At 51.0% G+C, this 18,114-nt stretch overlaps 1 protein-coding gene across 1 annotated transcript in view; it reads left to right on the top strand.

Annotated features, from left to right (window-relative positions):
• ANKS6 (ankyrin repeat and sterile alpha motif domain containing 6) overlaps window positions 1-18,114 on the top strand; it is a 60,663-nt gene that overhangs the window by 12,858 nt on the left and 29,691 nt on the right. The window contains exons 2-10 of the mRNA XM_006886875.1: window positions 918-1,411; window positions 4,399-4,443; window positions 5,573-5,777; window positions 7,491-7,597; window positions 9,792-9,940; window positions 11,098-11,290; window positions 11,978-12,027; window positions 16,179-16,382; window positions 17,059-17,212. Of these exons, the coding sequence (XP_006886937.1) occupies window positions 918-1,411; window positions 4,399-4,443; window positions 5,573-5,777; window positions 7,491-7,597; window positions 9,792-9,940; window positions 11,098-11,290; window positions 11,978-12,027; window positions 16,179-16,382; window positions 17,059-17,212 (1,601 nt within the window). The remainder of the gene's footprint in view (window positions 1-917; window positions 1,412-4,398; window positions 4,444-5,572; window positions 5,778-7,490; window positions 7,598-9,791; window positions 9,941-11,097; window positions 11,291-11,977; window positions 12,028-16,178; window positions 16,383-17,058; window positions 17,213-18,114) is intronic.

Genomic DNA, 18,114 nt, shown 5'->3' with positions numbered 1-18,114 from the left:
TGTGTGTGTGTGTGTGTGTGTGTGTGTGTGTGTGAGAGAGAGAGAGAGAGAGAGAGAGAATAATCTTAATCTTCAACAACCAGTCAAGTATGTAGTCACATTCTCGTTTTACAGACGAGGAGATGATGGCATGAAGAAGGTAAAGTGCTTTCCAAAGTCCTACATTAGTGGGTCGGCAGAGGCAGAGCCAGCCCGGGAGGGGAAGTTGCTCACCTTTGAGCTGATGCACGAGGAGAGGCCGGCACTGTGTCAGACACCACACAAAGGCCTTTTATTATAAGCAGCTGTTAGAGCCCTTGTGAGGTAGTGGTTAAAGTACTCTCAGCTCCTAACCCAAAGGTTGGTGGTTTGAACCCACTAGCCACTCTGTGCGAGAAAAATATAATGTCTGCTTCATAAAGATTTCTAGCCTTCAAGGCCTTAGAAGCCCTACGGGGCAGTTCTCCTTTTTCCTGTCGGGCTGTTGTGAGTTAGAATCAAGTCTACACAAATGGGTCTGGTAGATAGTAGTCTTTAAAAAGTATTCCATAGCCTTTCTATGCATGAGACAGAAACCGCAAGCTAAACTTGTCAATTAAGTTGGAAACTAGAAACAGGAAAGTATGAAAATATGTTCTGTTTCAGATGGGCTATTAAAAAGAATAATTTAAAAAATTCCAACTCTATGGGGCACTCTGTTATTGTTGAGCTCTGGTGGCCTAGTGGTAAGAAACTGCACTGCAATCCCAAAGTCACACAGTTCAAATCCACCCGCTGCTCGATACTGCATAACAGCAACAACGGAGCAGTTCCACTCTGTCCTGAAGGTCGCTGTGGGTTGGAATTGACTTGCTGGCAGTGGCTCGGGGTTTGGTATGGGTGATGGCCACATATGCTCATTCCTTATCTGTGTCACTCATTGTCCGTCTCCCTGGTAGGTTTGGGCACGTGAACGTGGCACACCTCCTCTTGGATCACGGGGCTGACATCAATGCCCAGAACCGGCTGGGGGCCAGCGTGTTGACGGTAGCCTCTCGGGGTGGCCACCTGGGCGTGGTGAAGCTGCTTCTGGAAGCTGGTGCCTTCCTGGACACCTCAGGCGAGCAGCCGAGGGCAGGGGGCAGCAGGGATGAGCTGCTGGACATCACGGCCCTGATGGCTGCCATCCAGCACGGCCACGAGGCTGTGGTGCGTCTGCTGCTGGAGTGGGGGGCAGACCCCAACCACGTTGCCCGGACTGTGGGCTGGAGCCCGCTGATGCTGGCAGCCCTTGGCGGGAGGCTCGGCGTTGCCCAGCAGCTGGTGGAGAAGGGGGCCAACCTGGACCATCTCAGCGTGCTAGAGAAGACTGCCTTTGAGGTTGCCCTTGACCGCAAGCACAGGGACCTGGCGGATTACCTGGACCCTCTGACGACTGTCAGGCCCAAGACAGGTCAGGTGCCATGTGTTCCTCTCAGATTCTGTCTGAATGGTTAAGGCCCGGGACTGCCCAAAAGGAAGGACCCACAGAAGCAGAGTGTTAACGTGTGGCATGTGTTAGACTCACGGGGGCGCTTCTTAAATGCATATTCCTAGCCCATTTTCCTGGGTATCTGTTTAGAAGCTCTAGGAAAGAGCCTAGGAACCCCCATAACAAGATTCCTTGACCCTAACTGGATGGCTCTGAGGCATGTGGTTCTGGGATCTCTCTAGAACAGGGGACAGCACACTTGTTTTTTTAAAAAGGGCCAAATAGTGAAGGTTTTTAGGCTCTGTGGGCCATGGAGTTTCTGTTGCAACTGTTAGAAAAAGCAGCAATAGGCAGCATGCAAATGAGTGGGGGGAGCGGGGTTCTGTCCCCTAAAACTGATCCCACAAACAGACCACAGGCAGATTTGGCCCATGGATCAACCCCAGCCCTAGACCAACATGCCTGAACTCAATCTGCTTGTGATCATTCTCCAAACACATGTCAAACCCTTTGAGTTTTGTTTTGCTTTTTAAAGACCTATTACTGTACCCTGTTTGCCATTTCCTTGTCATCACAGGGATTGTCTAAACAACCCTTAGCAAAGCTGCCCCAGGGCACATCTCATTCTTCCAGCTTCATAGAATAGATGGGCCATGGAATGAGCCATGGTGCATGCGGCCTCTGTCTGTGTGTCTGCTTGGAGCTGACCACAGCCACAGGTCTGAGATGAGCTGCAGTGTACATGAATTTAGGGCCAGAAGTGAAAACTTGAAGGACTCATCTTTAGACAAACTAGCCCAAAAGACCTTACATCTTTGAGAAGTTCTAGACCACCCGAAGACCTCAGAATGCAGCAGGTATGGGAAGTACACCACCCAGTCAGGGAAAGTCTGCTCTGAACAGGCCTAATAAGCCCATCATGATGGAGAGAGGGCCAAAATCAAAAGGACACCCAAACAGAAAGAGGAAGAAAGAGTTCTGGAAAAGCCTACCCTAAGCCAAGAGACCACTTATCTTGTACAGATTGGAAATAGAGTCCCAGAGAAGGAACGAGGCCTATCCACAGTCACACGCCAGTTAGCAGCTTAGTACAGGGCACTTAGAAGGCGTGGGATCCTGTGGGAAGAGCCCCAGCCCTGGCCAGCGGCTCTGTGAGCTGAGCCAGCATGTGGCTCTCCAAGCCTGCATCCCCATCTGTAAAATGGGCTCCTGATATCTGACTGTGTGGGGTGATTAGGAGCAGAAAGATATGAGACTCTGAGATAAGGCAGTCCTTGCCCAGTATATGCAGCGTTAGATAAAAAAGCAAAAACAGAACAACAGTTGCCTTGGAGTCAGTTCTTCTACCCAGAGTGAGGAAGGGACCAGCCCAGGGTCGCTTGGCATCAGGGGCACTGCAGTCCCAGGCTCCTGGGGTCAGGCCAGACTCTGTCAGTGATTAATTCGCACCAGATGGTTGCTTGGCAACAGAACTAAGCCAGGTCCATCAGAGGGTCTTGGCCTGAGAAAGGCCAGCCCACAGCAAATTTAACTCCTTAAAGGAACATGGCATTTTAAAGGAACATGGCAAAACTGTCTCTTAATGGTGCTTCACAGGCTAATAGATGCTTGGTCCTATGCCCAGGTGTGTGCTTTCCATGAAAAGTCCTAGAGTTTTGTCATTACCCTTTGGTGGGGAAAGATTGCTGCTAGCTAGCACAGATAATTGCTTTTGCGTATCAGAACCATTTGCTACTGACCCATGACAGCCTCATATGTTTAAGGGCAGAACTATACGGACTTCTCAGGGACGAGTCTTTTCCAAAAGATGGTCACCTCTCAGAAGACGTGTTTCTAGCTGGACTCAAGACAGTCACAGTGGAGCACATTAACTGTGTGCATGACCTGGATCCCTGTGCTCTTCAAATAGGTGCTTTCCATTCCTGAAGTAGGGCACTCTGGTAGCCTAGTGGGTAGGGAATTGTACTGCCCATCCAGAGGCAAGTGGTTCAAATTCACCAGCCACTCTATGGGAGAAAAATGAGCAATCTCTCTCCGTGTGATTTACAGCCTCTGAAAACCTGCTGGAGGGTCAGCTCTGAGTCGGTTCTCCCTTGATGGCTCAGAGAGAGTAAATGACTCCCAGGGCCTTTTCCCATTTATTATCATTTGATCCCTAAAACAGCCGCAGGAAGTAGACGTTGTCTACACAGATATGCTGACTGAGACTCTAGAGTGTGCTTGGTATTGCTTCCGCTCAGCTCTCCAGAGGGTTGATCTGGACGCGAGGTTCCGTCCAGTTTCCCTTCATCACTGCCAGGCCCCCAGGATTAATCAGAGGTTCTGTGGCATCCTCCGTTCAGTTCACATGCTGGGAACCAGCTGGTGGGCAGGCACCTTCTGGCGTTTTCTGCGGCCTGGGGCAGGAATGATTTTCAGGACCCTGTGCAGGTTGTTTATTTGGGAAGGAAGGTAAAAGTGAGCAGCGGCTCTGTGGGTTGATCCGTCCTTGCTTCCATCTCAGCAGCTCGGCTCCCAGAAGCCTCCTGCTTTCTTTGCATTACCTCACAGTTTGCACTTAGGTTTTAAAAGAGAAGAGTTTCCATTGTGCCTTTAAAATTTCACAAGAATCCAGGCTCTTCCAAGATTGTATGCTGCTCTGTTTTATCTTTGAGAAAGGCACTCCCACAGTCTAACATGCCTAGCAAAAGACTGCTGATTCAGTGTGGGCCTAAGGTGGTGATCTGCCCTCACTCATGCATTTCTGGCCAGATTGCACCCCCCAAGTCCCCCAAAGCTCTCAAGTTTTCATACATGCCTTGGTAACAGCCTGAAAAGCAGTGCGTTTGCTGGTGTGTGGGTCTCTTGATTATATTGCTTCTAAGAAGCAGATCATTTTTAAAAGCCAGCCCGCATTGTTACCCCCTCGTGAATTTCCTGTTATATTAAACTTCTCCGTGGTTAACTTTTTCAAATCTCTGTTTACCCAGATGAGGAGAAAAGACGACCTGATATTTTCCATGCATTGAAAATGGGTAAGCACTTTAGAAAACCTTCGTGGGTATTTGAGAATATAGGGTCACATTCTTCCAGCCTAATATTTGCAGTCCTTTTCAAGCCACCCAGAGGCTTTCAGAAAGGAGCTGGCATTCTGTTGTTCCCTAACTGCAGTTTCACCCAGAGGGGCTCTGATGCTGGCGGCTGGTGTTTATGGTGCTGAGCGTGCAGGTGGCAGCCCTCCCTCCTGGCCCCCCTCCTCGCTAGCTATACCTCATGGCTATGCCCTAGCTTTTCTCTAACCCTCCAAATACCCTGCTGCCCACCCACCGACACACTTCCAGAGTCTGAGTGGTGAAGGGCTACTTAGCCTAAAATTTCCTCCTTTAATACTACTCCCCACCGCCGCTTCCAGGAAGCCCTCCCGTCATCACCTCCGTCAAATCCTGAGCTGTCCTGTATACCCACTGCCTTTTGTCTTCTTCATCTGTGCTCTTAGGACACCAGCAGCACATCCCTCTTTCAGTTGTTCTATTTATGTTTTGGAGAGAGTCCCTTAGTGCTGCAAATGGTTAACCACTTGACTGTCAGCCAAGAGGTTGATGGTTCAAACCCATCCAGAGGTGCTTCAGAAGAAAGGCCTGGTGATCTGCTTTGCCTTGAAAACCCTGTGGAACAGTTCTGTAGGTGTGTGGGTCGGCCCTGGGTTCGAATGGCTTCGAGGACAGATAACAAGTGTATTTGTGTACATTTCTCTGTCCCTATGTTAGCTGTCGTTGGTAAGTGCTGTCAAGTTGATGGATTCTGGCAGCCCTCGGCAGAGCACATCCGAACCTCGCCCGGTCCCCGTCCTCCTCATCCTGTGGCCTCCACCATGCACAGGCTCCTTGCTGCAGTCACCATGTCAGTCCACCTCATTGAGGATCTTTCTCTCTTTTGCTGACCCTCACCTTCCCCCCAGCATGAGGTCTTTTCCCAGGACCGGAGCTTCCTAACAACCTGCCCTCATAGATGGGGGGGATTTCAGAGTAGGAATCATATCTGAGCTGTCTTTGTAGCCCGCACGTAGCAGCCAGTGCAGAGGCGGCGCGGGGAATGTGCGTTACATGAACCAGAGGCATAAAGTCCGTGTTACCAGGCCTATCGGTCACCTACTTGTGTCTGCAGGAAACTTCCAGCTGGTCAAAGACATCGCCGACGAAGACCCCAACCATGTGAACATGGTCAACGGGGATGGGGCTACCCCGCTGATGCTGGCCGCTGTCATGGGCCAGCTGCCTCTGGTGCAGCTGCTGGTGGAGAGGCACGCCGACGTGGACAAGCAGGACAGTGTGCATGGCTGGACGGCCCTCATGCAGGCTACCTACCACGGGTGAGTGTCCCACGTCACCCCCATCACAGGGACGCCCGGCCTGAGATAGGGATATAATGGGGGTGCTGCTGAGGTTGATGGCCCTGAGATGCTGCAGACAAACTCCAGGGCCCTGATGCTGGTGACAACACTGAAGCAGTGCAGGTCCTTCCATCCTGCATCCTTATTCTGTTTGGATTTCCTGTTAGCCTAGCACAGAATTCCACCAGTGACAATTAAAAACCATGCCACAGGAGTGTCTCCTGTGTACAGACACGTTTCTCTAGGTTGGTTTCAGCTCAACAGTTGTTAGTTCATATGGAGTTTTCCCACTGAGCTGTAAGTGGCCTCTAAGTGGCCCCTGGATGAAATGAACTGATACCATCTACCAGTCATACCATCATGTTCTTGGAGGCTTACTGGTGAGGATCATGGTGGCCTTCTCTGTTAGAAAGTTGTTGTTCATCACCAGAGTTAGGACCGACTCAGAGCTGAGCCTCCAGCGCGTTTTCAGAGACTGTGAATTGCATGGGAGGAGATGACCCATCTTTCTCCCATGGAACAGCTAGTGGATTCCACCCGCTTGCCTGCGTGGCTTGGCGGCACCACGCCTCCACACAGGGCCACCAGAGCTCATTATTTCTTTAGGCTCAGCACCTGCATTTCTCTCATGCTTGCACATCCTTTCTCAGCTGGTCGTCCCAGCAGGATGGGACTGTTTCCCTCCTGCAGGCGACTTTGAGGTACAAGGACAGAAATCTACACACAGCCTCCCAACTGCTGAGCTGTTTTGACTTCAAATTCAGGACTCTTTTTTTGCCCTATTTCTTAGTTTCCTAGTGATGCTATAACAGAAGTACCACAAGGGGGTGATTTTAAAGGACAGACATTTCTATTCTCACAGTTTTCGAGCCTAAAGTCCAAATCAGGGTCTCAGCCGTGTTGACTCCTGTGGACTTCTCCCACTTGCTGGTGTCTGCTTTTTGCTTGTAGGCAGCTCTCACATGGCCTCTCTTCCCTCTTCGTGGTTGGAGGGTGTGTGTACGTGGTGGTGCCTCTTTTGTTCTTTTTATACCTCAGAGGTGATGAGGTTTAGGATCCACCCTTCACTCACTCCTCACTCATTGATTTTGAACTTGAACTGACTCACAGCTGACTTCCCACTGAATTTCTGAGACTGCAAGCCACATGGGAGGAGATGGCTTATCTTTCTTACATAGGGCTGCTGGTGGATCCGCAGCCCCAGAAAAGTGTGGCCTTTGGCTTAGCAGTGTGACAGCCGATGGGACTTTCCGGGATAAGGTCTCAGCCTACCCTGGTAGAGCCTTATTAACTGGAAAACCCGCTTCTGAACAGGACCACGTGCATGGGTACAAATGCCAGTTACTCAACACATGTTTTGCGGGACATGGTTCAAATTTCCAACATTCTGTCCTGTTGGAGGCTTCCACAGGGGAGGGGGTAATGGGGCCTGTGTGTGGCTGTCAGGGCCCAGTGAGTTTTGGGCTGAGCCCTTTCATCAAAGGGTTCTTGATTAAGTCCACAGGAGCACGTGGGCTTTGGTTTAAGTAGCGTTCATGATCTGCTGGAGTGGTAGGGCATGTTGTCATTCTCTGGGCCCTTCAAAAACACACAAAACTGAGCAATAATTAACATTGTCCATCTCGCTTCCCTGGTACAAGGCCGTACTTCTGCTCTCAGTGGGTGTAACTGGGGCATTTTCTTTCTTTTCAGGAATAAAGAAATTGTCAAATATCTGCTAAACCAAGGGGCTGATGTCACCCTTCGAGCAAAGAATGGATACACGGCCTTTGACCTCGTGATGCTCCTGAACGACCCCGGTGGGTTATTTCAGAAAAAGGCTTTCATTCCTCCCAGCCTTTCTTCAGCTGGGGCTCGAGAGACTTTCTGCCTCTGTCAGTCGGGCTTGAAGCACTTGCTTATTCAGAGGAGAAAACCAGGTTCAAGTTCCCAGAGCTCACCACCAAGCCTGGAGTAAACCACGTCCCTCCCCAGTGCAGTCCTGGTCTCGGACCGGGTACCACTGGGTTCTGACACAGCCTGTTTCAGCACCAGCCTTTTAGGTTTCTCCAGTGAGGCCAGCTTAGTGTGTGTGCGCGCCGGCCAGTCCACTCAGGTGGTACCTGTGTCCTGTGGTAGCATCTGAGTGGCCCCGCCGGCATACACCACCTCTTTGGCCAGCTGAAGCCGAGCTGGAGCGATGCTGCCCTTGACTTAGTTGTGTGGTGGAGGCTGGAGGGCCATGTGGGCCTCCTGGACATCACTGTCATGTGCCCATCTCTCTCAGTCTCTTTGCCCCTTCCCTACTGGGATGGACCTTCTTCTAGGACTTGGGCTCCCAGTTACCCAGCAAAGGGGCAGCGCCTTCCTGCCGTCTTCTCTCCTATTACTCTGAAGTTTTAGCTCAGAGGCCTGTGAAGCCTTTGCTGGGATCCCAGCCTGCCAGCTCTCAGGGGACTCTGTAGTCCCAGGTGAGGGGACTGCCGCTGCTCCACTGCCAGTCTCAACTTACAGGATAGCACTCTCCTGCCATTCACCTGTTAAAAGCCCCTTAGACATAACAGATGCTCACCTGCTTTCATATGAGCCTCCCCAGATTTATAGGGGGTGCTCTGCTGGTGTGGTTCATAGGAAGCTGAGCTGGTAACCCGAGGGCCGGGCCTCTCCAGTGGTTCAAGTACATGAACATCTCTGAGGCAGAGAGATGGACAGTCCCCATATGCTGTTTAAAGCCTTGGAAGTCCCCTGGAGGGTCAGCTGTGAGGTTCTTTATTAAGAGCAATGAGTGAGCGAACCTTAACCAAGGACACGACAGGCTAGAAAGTTGGGGTCCTCCTCTAAGTTCAGTGACTGCTCAGCCCAATCGGATTCCTTTCTCACGTGCCAGGAATTGCTGTTTGGAAGCAGAGTTTCCAAGACATTGTTCTTTCTGATGAGCTCGTCTCTTCCCGATGTCTCCTCTCCCTAACTCCTGTCCTGGCTTCTCATTTTCCCCTGTGGATTATTCTACCCTGAGTGGATCTTTTTTCCTTAATGAATTTACGCTCCTGATTATCAAAGAACTAAAACAAAAGCCCACTCATGTTGATCCCAACTTCTACCAGCCTTCTGTTGGGTTTCTGAGACGGTGTTTCTTTCTAGGGGAGACTGCCCATCTTCCTGGGGGATTCAGACAGCCAACCTTTTGGTTACCAGCCTAATACATTACACACTGTGCCACCAGGGCTCCTAATTATCAAAACAGCAATTATTTATTTTTGAAAATGGGGGGAATGGGACCAACCATTGAAAACACCCCCGTCACATAGCCAGTTTAGAGTACTTTTATGCCCAGTAGTTTTTGATGCTTTTTTTTTTAAACCCAGTTAAGTTGATAATAATTCATACTGTCTGGTGGCCTAGTGGTCAGAAGTTGGGCTGCAATCCCAAAGGCAAGTGGATCGAATCTTCCTCTCCTCCCATGTGATCTACTGCTTCTGAAAACCTGCTAGAGGGTCAGCTGTGAGATGGTTCTGACTTGACAGCATATGATAACAAACTTGACAGCATATGATAACAAACCTTTCGTAAGCACTTACTGCATGCTAGCTACTCCCAAGTGCTCTCTCTGAAGGCACCTTTATGAGGTGGGCGTTGAGGGCCCTGTTGCACAGAGGCACAGAGAGGCTGCCTCGTTAGCTGCGATTGCACAGCCAGCAGGTGGTGCAGACAGGCTCTGAACCTGTGCACTCTGCCTGTGGAATGTGTATGTTTGAACACTCGGTCTGTGCCTTCCTGGTGGGAGAGGCCCCTGCTTCTTCTTGCTGGGAAAGCAGGCTCATGACAGCCAGCCAGCCTGTCAACTACCCTTTAAAGATCATACACAGAGTTGGTGACCCTCACTGCATTCTGGAAGGAACACAGACCCTGGGCCTGCAGGGCCAAGTTCTCTGGTGGATGGGGATCTTCTTCAGGCCTCTCCTCATGGCCCCACAGTCACATTTGCAGGTATAATGCTGCCTTTTGTGTCCATAGACACGGAACTTGTCCGACTGCTGGCATCTGTCTGCATGCAGGTGAACAAAGACAAAGGCCGGCCCAGCCACCAGCCGCCCCTGCCCCACTCAAAGGCCAGACAGCCCTGGAGCATCCCCGTGCTGCCGGATGACAAGGGGGGACTTAAGGTTTGGTTTTGCTTTCTTAAGCATGAAGTTCCTGACCAGGGTCAGGCGGGTGGGGGACTGGAGGGAGCCCACTGTGTCCTGTTAGTGCAGAGCTGGTTTAAATTGAGGAGACTTTATCAGAGTGGTGCAGAACGTGAGCTGGGAGTAAGGAATGGGAAAAAAGGTACAAATCGGGGTGACAGAACCACCTAAAGGTAGTGGGGTCCATGATCAAATCCCTGTTTTCCAAGAGAAGCCAGAAATCCATATCCTGATAGGAAATCTCAATTTATAAACGTAGGGAATTTATTGAGATACTTTCTGGCTTTAATTGCCCCGCTCCTCCTGGGCCGGTGGTCTCATCCTGTGCTTTAGAGAATGGGCATGTTTGCTGAGGACGCCGCCCCAGGGACCCGAGCATTGGCCCTGACAGCCGCTCACAGGTTGTTTCCAACTGCACTTTGAATATTCTGTTTACTTCCCTAGAATTCTCCCCTATTGCCCTAGCAGATTTACCTTTTTTCACCCCAGAAAACAGGCCTTTTCTCTTGCCTGGCCCATGGTGCCCAGGGTACTAGCCCCCGTCACTGACCCACACACTTGGCATCACTGGCATGTGCTTGTAAGCGCCAGGCTTTCCCCTGGAATTGTTCGTGACTATCTCTTCAGCCTGTCCTCACTGCCACCTCTAGGGACTAGGTCCCGAAAACCTCCCTGACCTCAGAGATGTCCTGGGGTGGCCACTGGTGCCTTCTGTAGGACTAGTCCTCTCTGTCGGATGGGCTAGAGGAGCAGATGATCCGGGCCCCGGTGTGGACCCCTGAACCCTCTCATGCCATCTCTGGGGTGAGGGAGGGTCCTTAGGCAGTGATAGGTGTTAAGACATCTAGGGCTGCCTCTGCACCCATCTGTCTGCCTTTGTCTTAACTCAAGCAAGTTGGCATCTCTGTTAGGGTCTCTCTTTCTCAGTCTGCATGAAGAGAACAGAATGGAAATGGCCATCTGGCTAGGAAGGATTCGGAGGCTGACAGTGGCTTAAGGGATGGGGTGCTGTGATTGATTGGCAGTGCCTGCCACGGACCCAGGAGGGGAAGCATGCGTGCGGTCTGTCATCACTGACTGGGTACGTCTTCCAGCTCTTACTGCGGCCTCACCTCTGCTCCATCTTCCCTTGGCAGTCCTGGTGGAACCGCATGTCCAATCGGTTCCGGAAGCTGAAGCTGATGCACACTCTGCCCCGGGGGCTGGCCAGCAACCAGCCATTGCCTTTCTCTGATGAGCCGGCTCTGGACTCCACCATGAGGGCTGCCCCCCAAGACATGACCAGCCGCTCCCGACTCCCTGAAGTGGTCCCCTCCACCAAAGACAGTGGTAAGAAAGAGCACTTGCAGAAGGGTCTGACATTCCCCAGCCTTTGCCCTTTGTTGTTCCAGCGCACATTGCCGCAGAGCACATTGGTCTGACGAGGGGAAAGGGGCTCCGTGTGCTGAATAGGGAGGTACCAGACAGCACCAGAGTCCCGGATTCTGTCCCACACTCCCTTCCGAGCTACTCTGGTCTCTTCCTCTCCTTTCTGGCCATTTTCTTTCTTTGGAGAAAACAGCCTATCGTAAGAGACTGGGCTCTGCCTCTAAAGGGCCTTAAAATGACATTCATTACTTGAGATTGGGGTAGTGAGCTCCCCATCACTGGAGGTAACCAATGGATTTTCATCGGCCCACTGAACGAAGCTCACATGCTGATTGAGAAGTTGATTCAGCGGCCCGATTCTCCTCATCCCCCACTGGCTTCTGCGGCAGTGCCATTTGAGACCGATTATTGAGCTGGGTGCCTCACTGTCTGACTCAGCTCCCCATAGTTTTATGGAAAAGCTCAAAACACACCCTGAGATACTTTCTAAATGCCTTCCTTCTATTAAAATAGTGGATGCCGATTATTAATAAATATTTAATCACCCAGGAGAGTTGGTTTTCCAGGATGGAGGCCGACCTGGTCACTCGTCCTCATGCTGAGGACACGTGGGGAGGTCGGTGGAAGATGTTTCCGTTTGTCTCTCAGGTCCTGGGAGCACGAGAGGAGAAAAGGAAGATGCATTATTGACAACCATGGTGAGTGTGGGCTTTCCTAAAAGCCTTGCAGGTGCCCAGTGCTCTCCGGTCAATCTTTAGGTGATTGATTTCCAAGGGGGCGTGTGAGTGTTCCGCTGGCTCTGTGGTGGTCACAGCTGGGGTTGAGGATCCAAACGCGTAACAGTGAGCAGAGCTAGGGCCCATCTCAGGCACTGACGAATCCAGGCAGACATCAATCCTGTGAGACAAGCTGTCGGTCAGCACAGTGAGGTCACAAGTGTCCAGCAGTTGGCATAAGCCCTGGCCACGTCAGGGGAAGCAGCACTGGACAGAGCTTGGAGGGGAAGGATTTGCTCGGTGGCACCAGACAGCAGGACTCAACAGTTTGTCATGGAGAGTTGGGGAGACACATCAAAGTGAAGGGTGTGTGTCCAGGCTGAGAGAGGGTTCAGTTTCCTCATCTGTACACAAGAGATGAATCAGAATTGGGCTCTACTATGAGTAACAGAAAACACTCAAAAAGCAGAGGCATAAATAAGAGAGAAGCTTATTTCTGTCATGAAAATAAAGCTTAGTGCTGGTGTACTGCCCTGTGGAGTTCGGGACCCTGCCTCCTTCTATTTTGTCTGTCCTTCCATGCATGACTTCTGTTATGAAGGTTTCCTCAAGGCCCAGTATGGCTGTTGAAGCTCTGGCCATCACTGCTTCATTGCAAGCAACTGGAAAAAAGAGATAAGAGACTGTCATAGTACATGCCAGCTGTCTTTTAAGGGGTTTTCCTAGAAACTGGCGTACATGGCTTCTCCTTCCATCTCATAGACCAAGACTTAATCACGTAGCCAAATCATGCTGCGTAAAAGGCTAGGGAATTAAGCCTTTGTTCTTGGTGATCATGGGCCCAACTGAAAATCAAGGATGCCATTACTGAGGAAGGTGTGGGAGCGAGATACTGGTGACAGTGTGCTGTCACTGACCTAAGGGTAATGTTGCTCGTGGGAGGTTGTGGTGGTGGTTAGGGGCCACTGAAATGAGTAAGAAGGACTCACACTGACCCTGTGAACAGACCTGAACCTTGTCCTTTCCTGTGCCGTCCTCAGTCTCTGACACACTCGATCCCATAGCTGCAATCGCCGTGTCAGCCCACCTGGTAGCGTGTCTTCCTCTCCCTCACCATCCTCCCACCTTTCCAAGCATGATGTCCTTCCCCAGGGACTAGCTTTTCCTAGCAGCGTGCTCAGAGTATGTGAGAGGAAGCTTCGCCATCCCTGCCCTCCTCCTAATCCCTGGCCTCAGATGAGCTCTCAGCTGTTTTCTGGGTGGCCTCCACTTCCTGGGCTTCACTGTCCTCTTCTCTAGAATGAAAGCCTCCTGGTTGAGGATGGACTCAATGTCCTTCAGTGCCAAGCCCCTCTTTTGAGAGCTGGCCAGTAGAGGGCAGTGTTGGAGCGGTGAAGGGAGCAGAGGTTGCCTCGGAGCCGGGATAGCCAGCACCATGGCTGGATTGCTAGAAATGACGGAGCCTGGCGTGTGGACCAGGATTCCCCACCCTCGTGTGCTCTGACCAATGGAGATAAACTGAGGTCTCGTCTCACTGACTGGGAGCTTATACTGCCAGGTGTTTGATAATACTATTGAATGAGTAATTACTTCTGTAGGAATTTTTGAAAATTCAGGGAATTAAAAAAGGAGAAAATGAAAATCACCTTTATTCCATGCTCAGTTATAATCATGAGTAGGATTTTGCTCTGTATATCTTTTGAGGAGATATATTTTCTAAATAAATAACAGTAGCATATACTTCATACAGTATTTAGTAAGTGCCAGCCACTGTTTGAAACACCTTGAAAATATTAATTTTTAACCTCTAAGATAGGTACTCTCATTTTTTGCATTTTGTATTGAAATTTTAGGGAAAAACTGTCATCTCCATCTTTTCTATGTCCTTAAACACTCTTCTAAAGAGCAAAATTGTCAGTTTAAAGACTAAGGTGCATCGGACCCAGGCCATGGTATTTTCCATTGCTCCATATGTGTATAAAAGTTGAACAGTGAATATGAAAGACTGAAGAAGCATTGATGCTTTTGAATTACGGTGTTGGCGAAGGGTATTGAACACACCGTGGCCTGCTAAAAGAACAAACATATGTTTGGAGAAAATGCAACCAGGTTGGCTCCTTAGAGGCTGGGATGGTGAAACGTCATCTCCCATACTTTGGGCACGTCGTCCAGTCCTTGGAAAAAGACATTATGCTGGGAAAGGTGGAGGGTCCAGAGAACGAGGGGAAGACCCTCAACAAGATGGACTGACAGACACATGAAACTAACAGTGAACTTGTGCGTGGTGAAGATAGTGAGGATGGCACAGCAGGACAAAGGGTCACTATGAGGTGAAGTCATACAGTACCTAATAACAACAATAAACACCGTTTGTCCCTGAGTTACTAAAGCCTCAACTATTAACCAAAAGGTTGGTGGTTTGAACCCTGGAGAGGTACTTTGGGGAGCAACCCTGGTGATAGTCATTCTAAAGGTTTCAGCTTTGCAAACCCTGCGGAGCAGTTCTGGTCCCCCACCCCCAGAGGGCTCCCCCATGAGGGGGAATGGAGTCACTGACAACTTACAGCAAGGCGCAGTCTTGGTTGTATTTCCTGGCTGCGCAGTAGGGCATTCTATCTCAGAGGTGTGCCCTCTTTACCCAAAACCGGTCTGCTGGACCTTGGGCTTTCTAGGTGCACTCATTCGACAGAATTCTGATGAATGTCCTTACACTGCGGCTTTCCTTTCTTGCCTGAGTATTTCCTCTGGATATGGAATTCTTAGGTCAAGGTGACAAGTGAAATGCCCAAGGGTCTTTAGCATCTTCCAGACCAACCCTTTGTGTGTCTGATGCAATTGCTGGGGACCGGAGGGGGATGCTACTTGCCCATGGACTTGGAGAATTGCAGAGCCGGCCCAGGGCGGGAACCCAGACTCCTGCCCCTCTCACACCTGTAGAGGGCAGCAGTGCACCTGCCCGTCCGCCCATGGCAGATGGTGGCTGGCCGGGCACCCGGCTGAGTGGGCCTTTGCAGCCATCGGCGTGGAGACACCCGCCTGCCTGGCTCCCGAGGCGGGTTTAGCTGTGGGATGTCCTTCCCTGCAAAGCTCCATCTGGTATGGAGTTCATGGTCTTTTCTTAATTAAAGTTAGTGTGGACTGTGCAAATGCTCTTTCTCGACGACCAGCAGTCATCATGGTGTGGAATTTATGCGGACCTCAAATCACATTTCAAACGTAAAATTAAATCACAGTAAAATGTCAGCAGTAGGAGGTGTGGCTGGCGTTGGGGAGAATGTGGCGGGGTGGAGAAGGGAGTATTTTGGCCTCCTGAGGTCTTCAAGAGCTGAGCCTCCAGCTCCTCGCTCCCTGCCCCTTCCCCACAGAAACCCCTTCCCCTCAGAAACCCCTTCCCCACAGAAACCCCTTCCCCTCAGAAACCCCTTCCCCTCAGAAACCCCTTCCCCACAGAAACCCCTTCCCCTCAGAAACCTGGCTCCAGACACACATCACTCCTTGCTGTCTACACAACTTGTCCTCTCTTCGTGTGTCGGATCACCTTCTGCCTGGAGTGCCTATCCCCCAGGCTCACTCAGTTCAGGGCCCCTTCTCAGACGGACACTCTCTGCGTGCCGCTGTGGTACCCCCTTCTGTGTCTTCCCAGCCCCCTGAACCCCCATTACAGCATGGTAAAGCTCGCCAACCCCCACCTCTGTCCTGACTTTGCTGTGTGTGGGCCCACAAGGAGCTAGGAGTTGGAGTGTAACAGCTATGGGCAAGACCAGGTTACCCAATAACCAAGGTGCACGCAGATCTAATTGCGCCATCCCTCCAGTCTATAGTGTGCATTTTACCTGTGTCCGCTCACCAGTGACCTGGTGAAAGCCAGGGAAAATTGCTCACCACAGATTAGCAAATAAACATCATCAACATACCTGGGACATACCTTGTTCCAGGCAGGTCCGTGCAGACCATACTCACCGGTTAGTCCGCCCTGGGTGTGAGGATTGCCTGGTTGCTGGGGGGAGAGCTGAAGGCATCGCTGTGGTTTCAGGCTTAGGTGAAGGGGTGGTGGTAGCGCTGTGCTCTGAGAGGTAGGAACAGGCTGGAGTCTTCTCCCGGGGCTTGTCTAACCCACAGCCCGTCTCTTTCAGCTTCGAAACGGAGCCCCCTTCACCAGACTCCCGAGCGACAAGCTGAAGGCTGTCATCCCTCCTTTCCTGCCCCCTTCCACTTTTGAGCTCTGGAGCTCTGATCGGTCCCGGACATGTCGCAATGGGAAAGCTGACCCCACAAAGACCGTGCTGCCCCACAGAGCCAGCCGAGGCCACGCTGTGGGCAGTGGGAGTGTGGACACCGTAAGTCATAGGTGGCACGCTTTGCACATTGAGGAGCTCAGAGGACAGTGGTGTGACAGATCGGGGAGAGCGGTGGGGAGGGTGTGCGCTCAGCACCAGGCAGGCTGGGAAAGGCCTCCTGAAGGTGGTGACTTGGGATTTGGTTGCGCATTCTTAGGGAACCGTGGGATCAGCAGTGTGGAACAAGGCTCCAGCAATGCCCAAAGGGCGAGATTTTACGCTGGTTATGATGGGGGCCTTCTGAGCTTTTTCAAGGAAAGATGAGGTCAGCTCTTTTCAGAGCTAGCTCTGGGTGGTACTGTAGTTAAGCACTCAGCTGTTTACCAGAAGGTAGGTGGGTTGAACCAGCCAGCTGTTCAGGAGCAAGGTGAGGTGGACGGCTTCTCCAAAAGGACCGTGTTGGAAACCCTGTGGGTAGATTGGCCGTGTCCTCTAGGGTCTCTGTGAGGTGGAATCAGCTTGACATCTCAGCAAGGTGGCCTATGGGATCAGTGATGGCCAGGGCTCAACCTGAGAGCAACATCACTTGGTGACTTCAGCGTGCTGGTTGTCAGGGCTGTGCTGGGGGACCATGAGCAGGGGCTTGGGCCAGCAGGACTCCAGGGTTCCTGCGTGACTCGCAGTCTGGGGAGAGAAAGAACATATGCTGACCATGCCACCCACCTCCCTCCTCCAGGCTTCCATCCGGCCCATTAAATTCCCAAGTCTCTCCAGAAGCCCAGCGTCTCCTGCCAATTCTGGAAACTTCAACCACTCGCCTCATTCGTCGGGCGGTGCCAGCGGAGTTGGGGGCGTCAGCAGGCATGGTGGGGAGCTGCATAACCGCTCAGGTGGGTCTCAGGGCAGGAGTGGGCAGAGCAGGGGCCAAGGCTGTGAACACCGCCCCCCCATGCCACGTCAGCAGTCATTCTGTAACTGATATGCACGTGTGTCTTTCTCCTTAGGATGAGGAAATTTTAGGGTTTCTTCTGCATTTTCTCAGCAGAAGGAGGACTGAAAGAGAGGAAATAAAGACCATAGTGCTTTATCATGTAAAACTTCACAAGAAATTAAAATGAATGTACGATGTTATGTTGTTTCAAATCCTAGAAAGTCAAGTCTTAGAGAGCTCACATCCAGCCCTTTCCTTACACAGAGAGGAAAGTGAGACTCGGGGTGGCAGGAGCTCTGCCCAGGCTCACATAGCAGTTGGTGACAGTCGTGCCCCCCAGTAATTTTATAGTCACAGCCTACGATTTCATCCTCTCTGGGCTTGTCCACAGTTAACCACAGACAGCTTTGCAGGGAGGGAACCTTTGCCATTACGTGAAGACTGTATGCTTTTTAGGAAAAAAAAATTTAAAAAGCAAATGAGATAAACAAGAACATATTACTACTCCTGTGGCCTAATGGTAAAGTGTTGCTCTGGCAACCCAAAGATACGCAGTTCAAATACACCAGCTGCTCCATGGGAGATATAAGGGCAGTCTCTGGTGTGAGTAAGTGCGTTTGAAAGCCTGCTGGAGAGTTGGTTCCAACTTGATGATATACAACAGTGATCATCAGTATTTTGTTATCTATTTCTGTGTGTGTGATGAAAGTTTATAGAAGCAGAATGCATTAGGTGGGCAGTGCACATGACAGCCACAGTGCCACGGCCTGCCCATGAATGATCGCATTTAGTCTCCTCACCAGGCTGTGAGGTTATCGCCCCATTTTTGCAGATTAGAGAACTGAGCTTCTGCAAAAGTTC

This window comes from Elephantulus edwardii, unplaced genomic scaffold, assembly GCF_000299155.1.
Source record: "Elephantulus edwardii isolate Elephantulus edwardi_28Jun2011 unplaced genomic scaffold, EleEdw1.0 scaffold00052, whole genome shotgun sequence".
NCBI classification, from domain to species: Eukaryota; Metazoa; Chordata; class Mammalia; order Macroscelidea; family Macroscelididae; genus Elephantulus; species Elephantulus edwardii.
The sequence above is the reverse complement of the archived record's forward strand: the minus strand, read 5'-3'. Positions and strand labels throughout refer to the sequence as shown.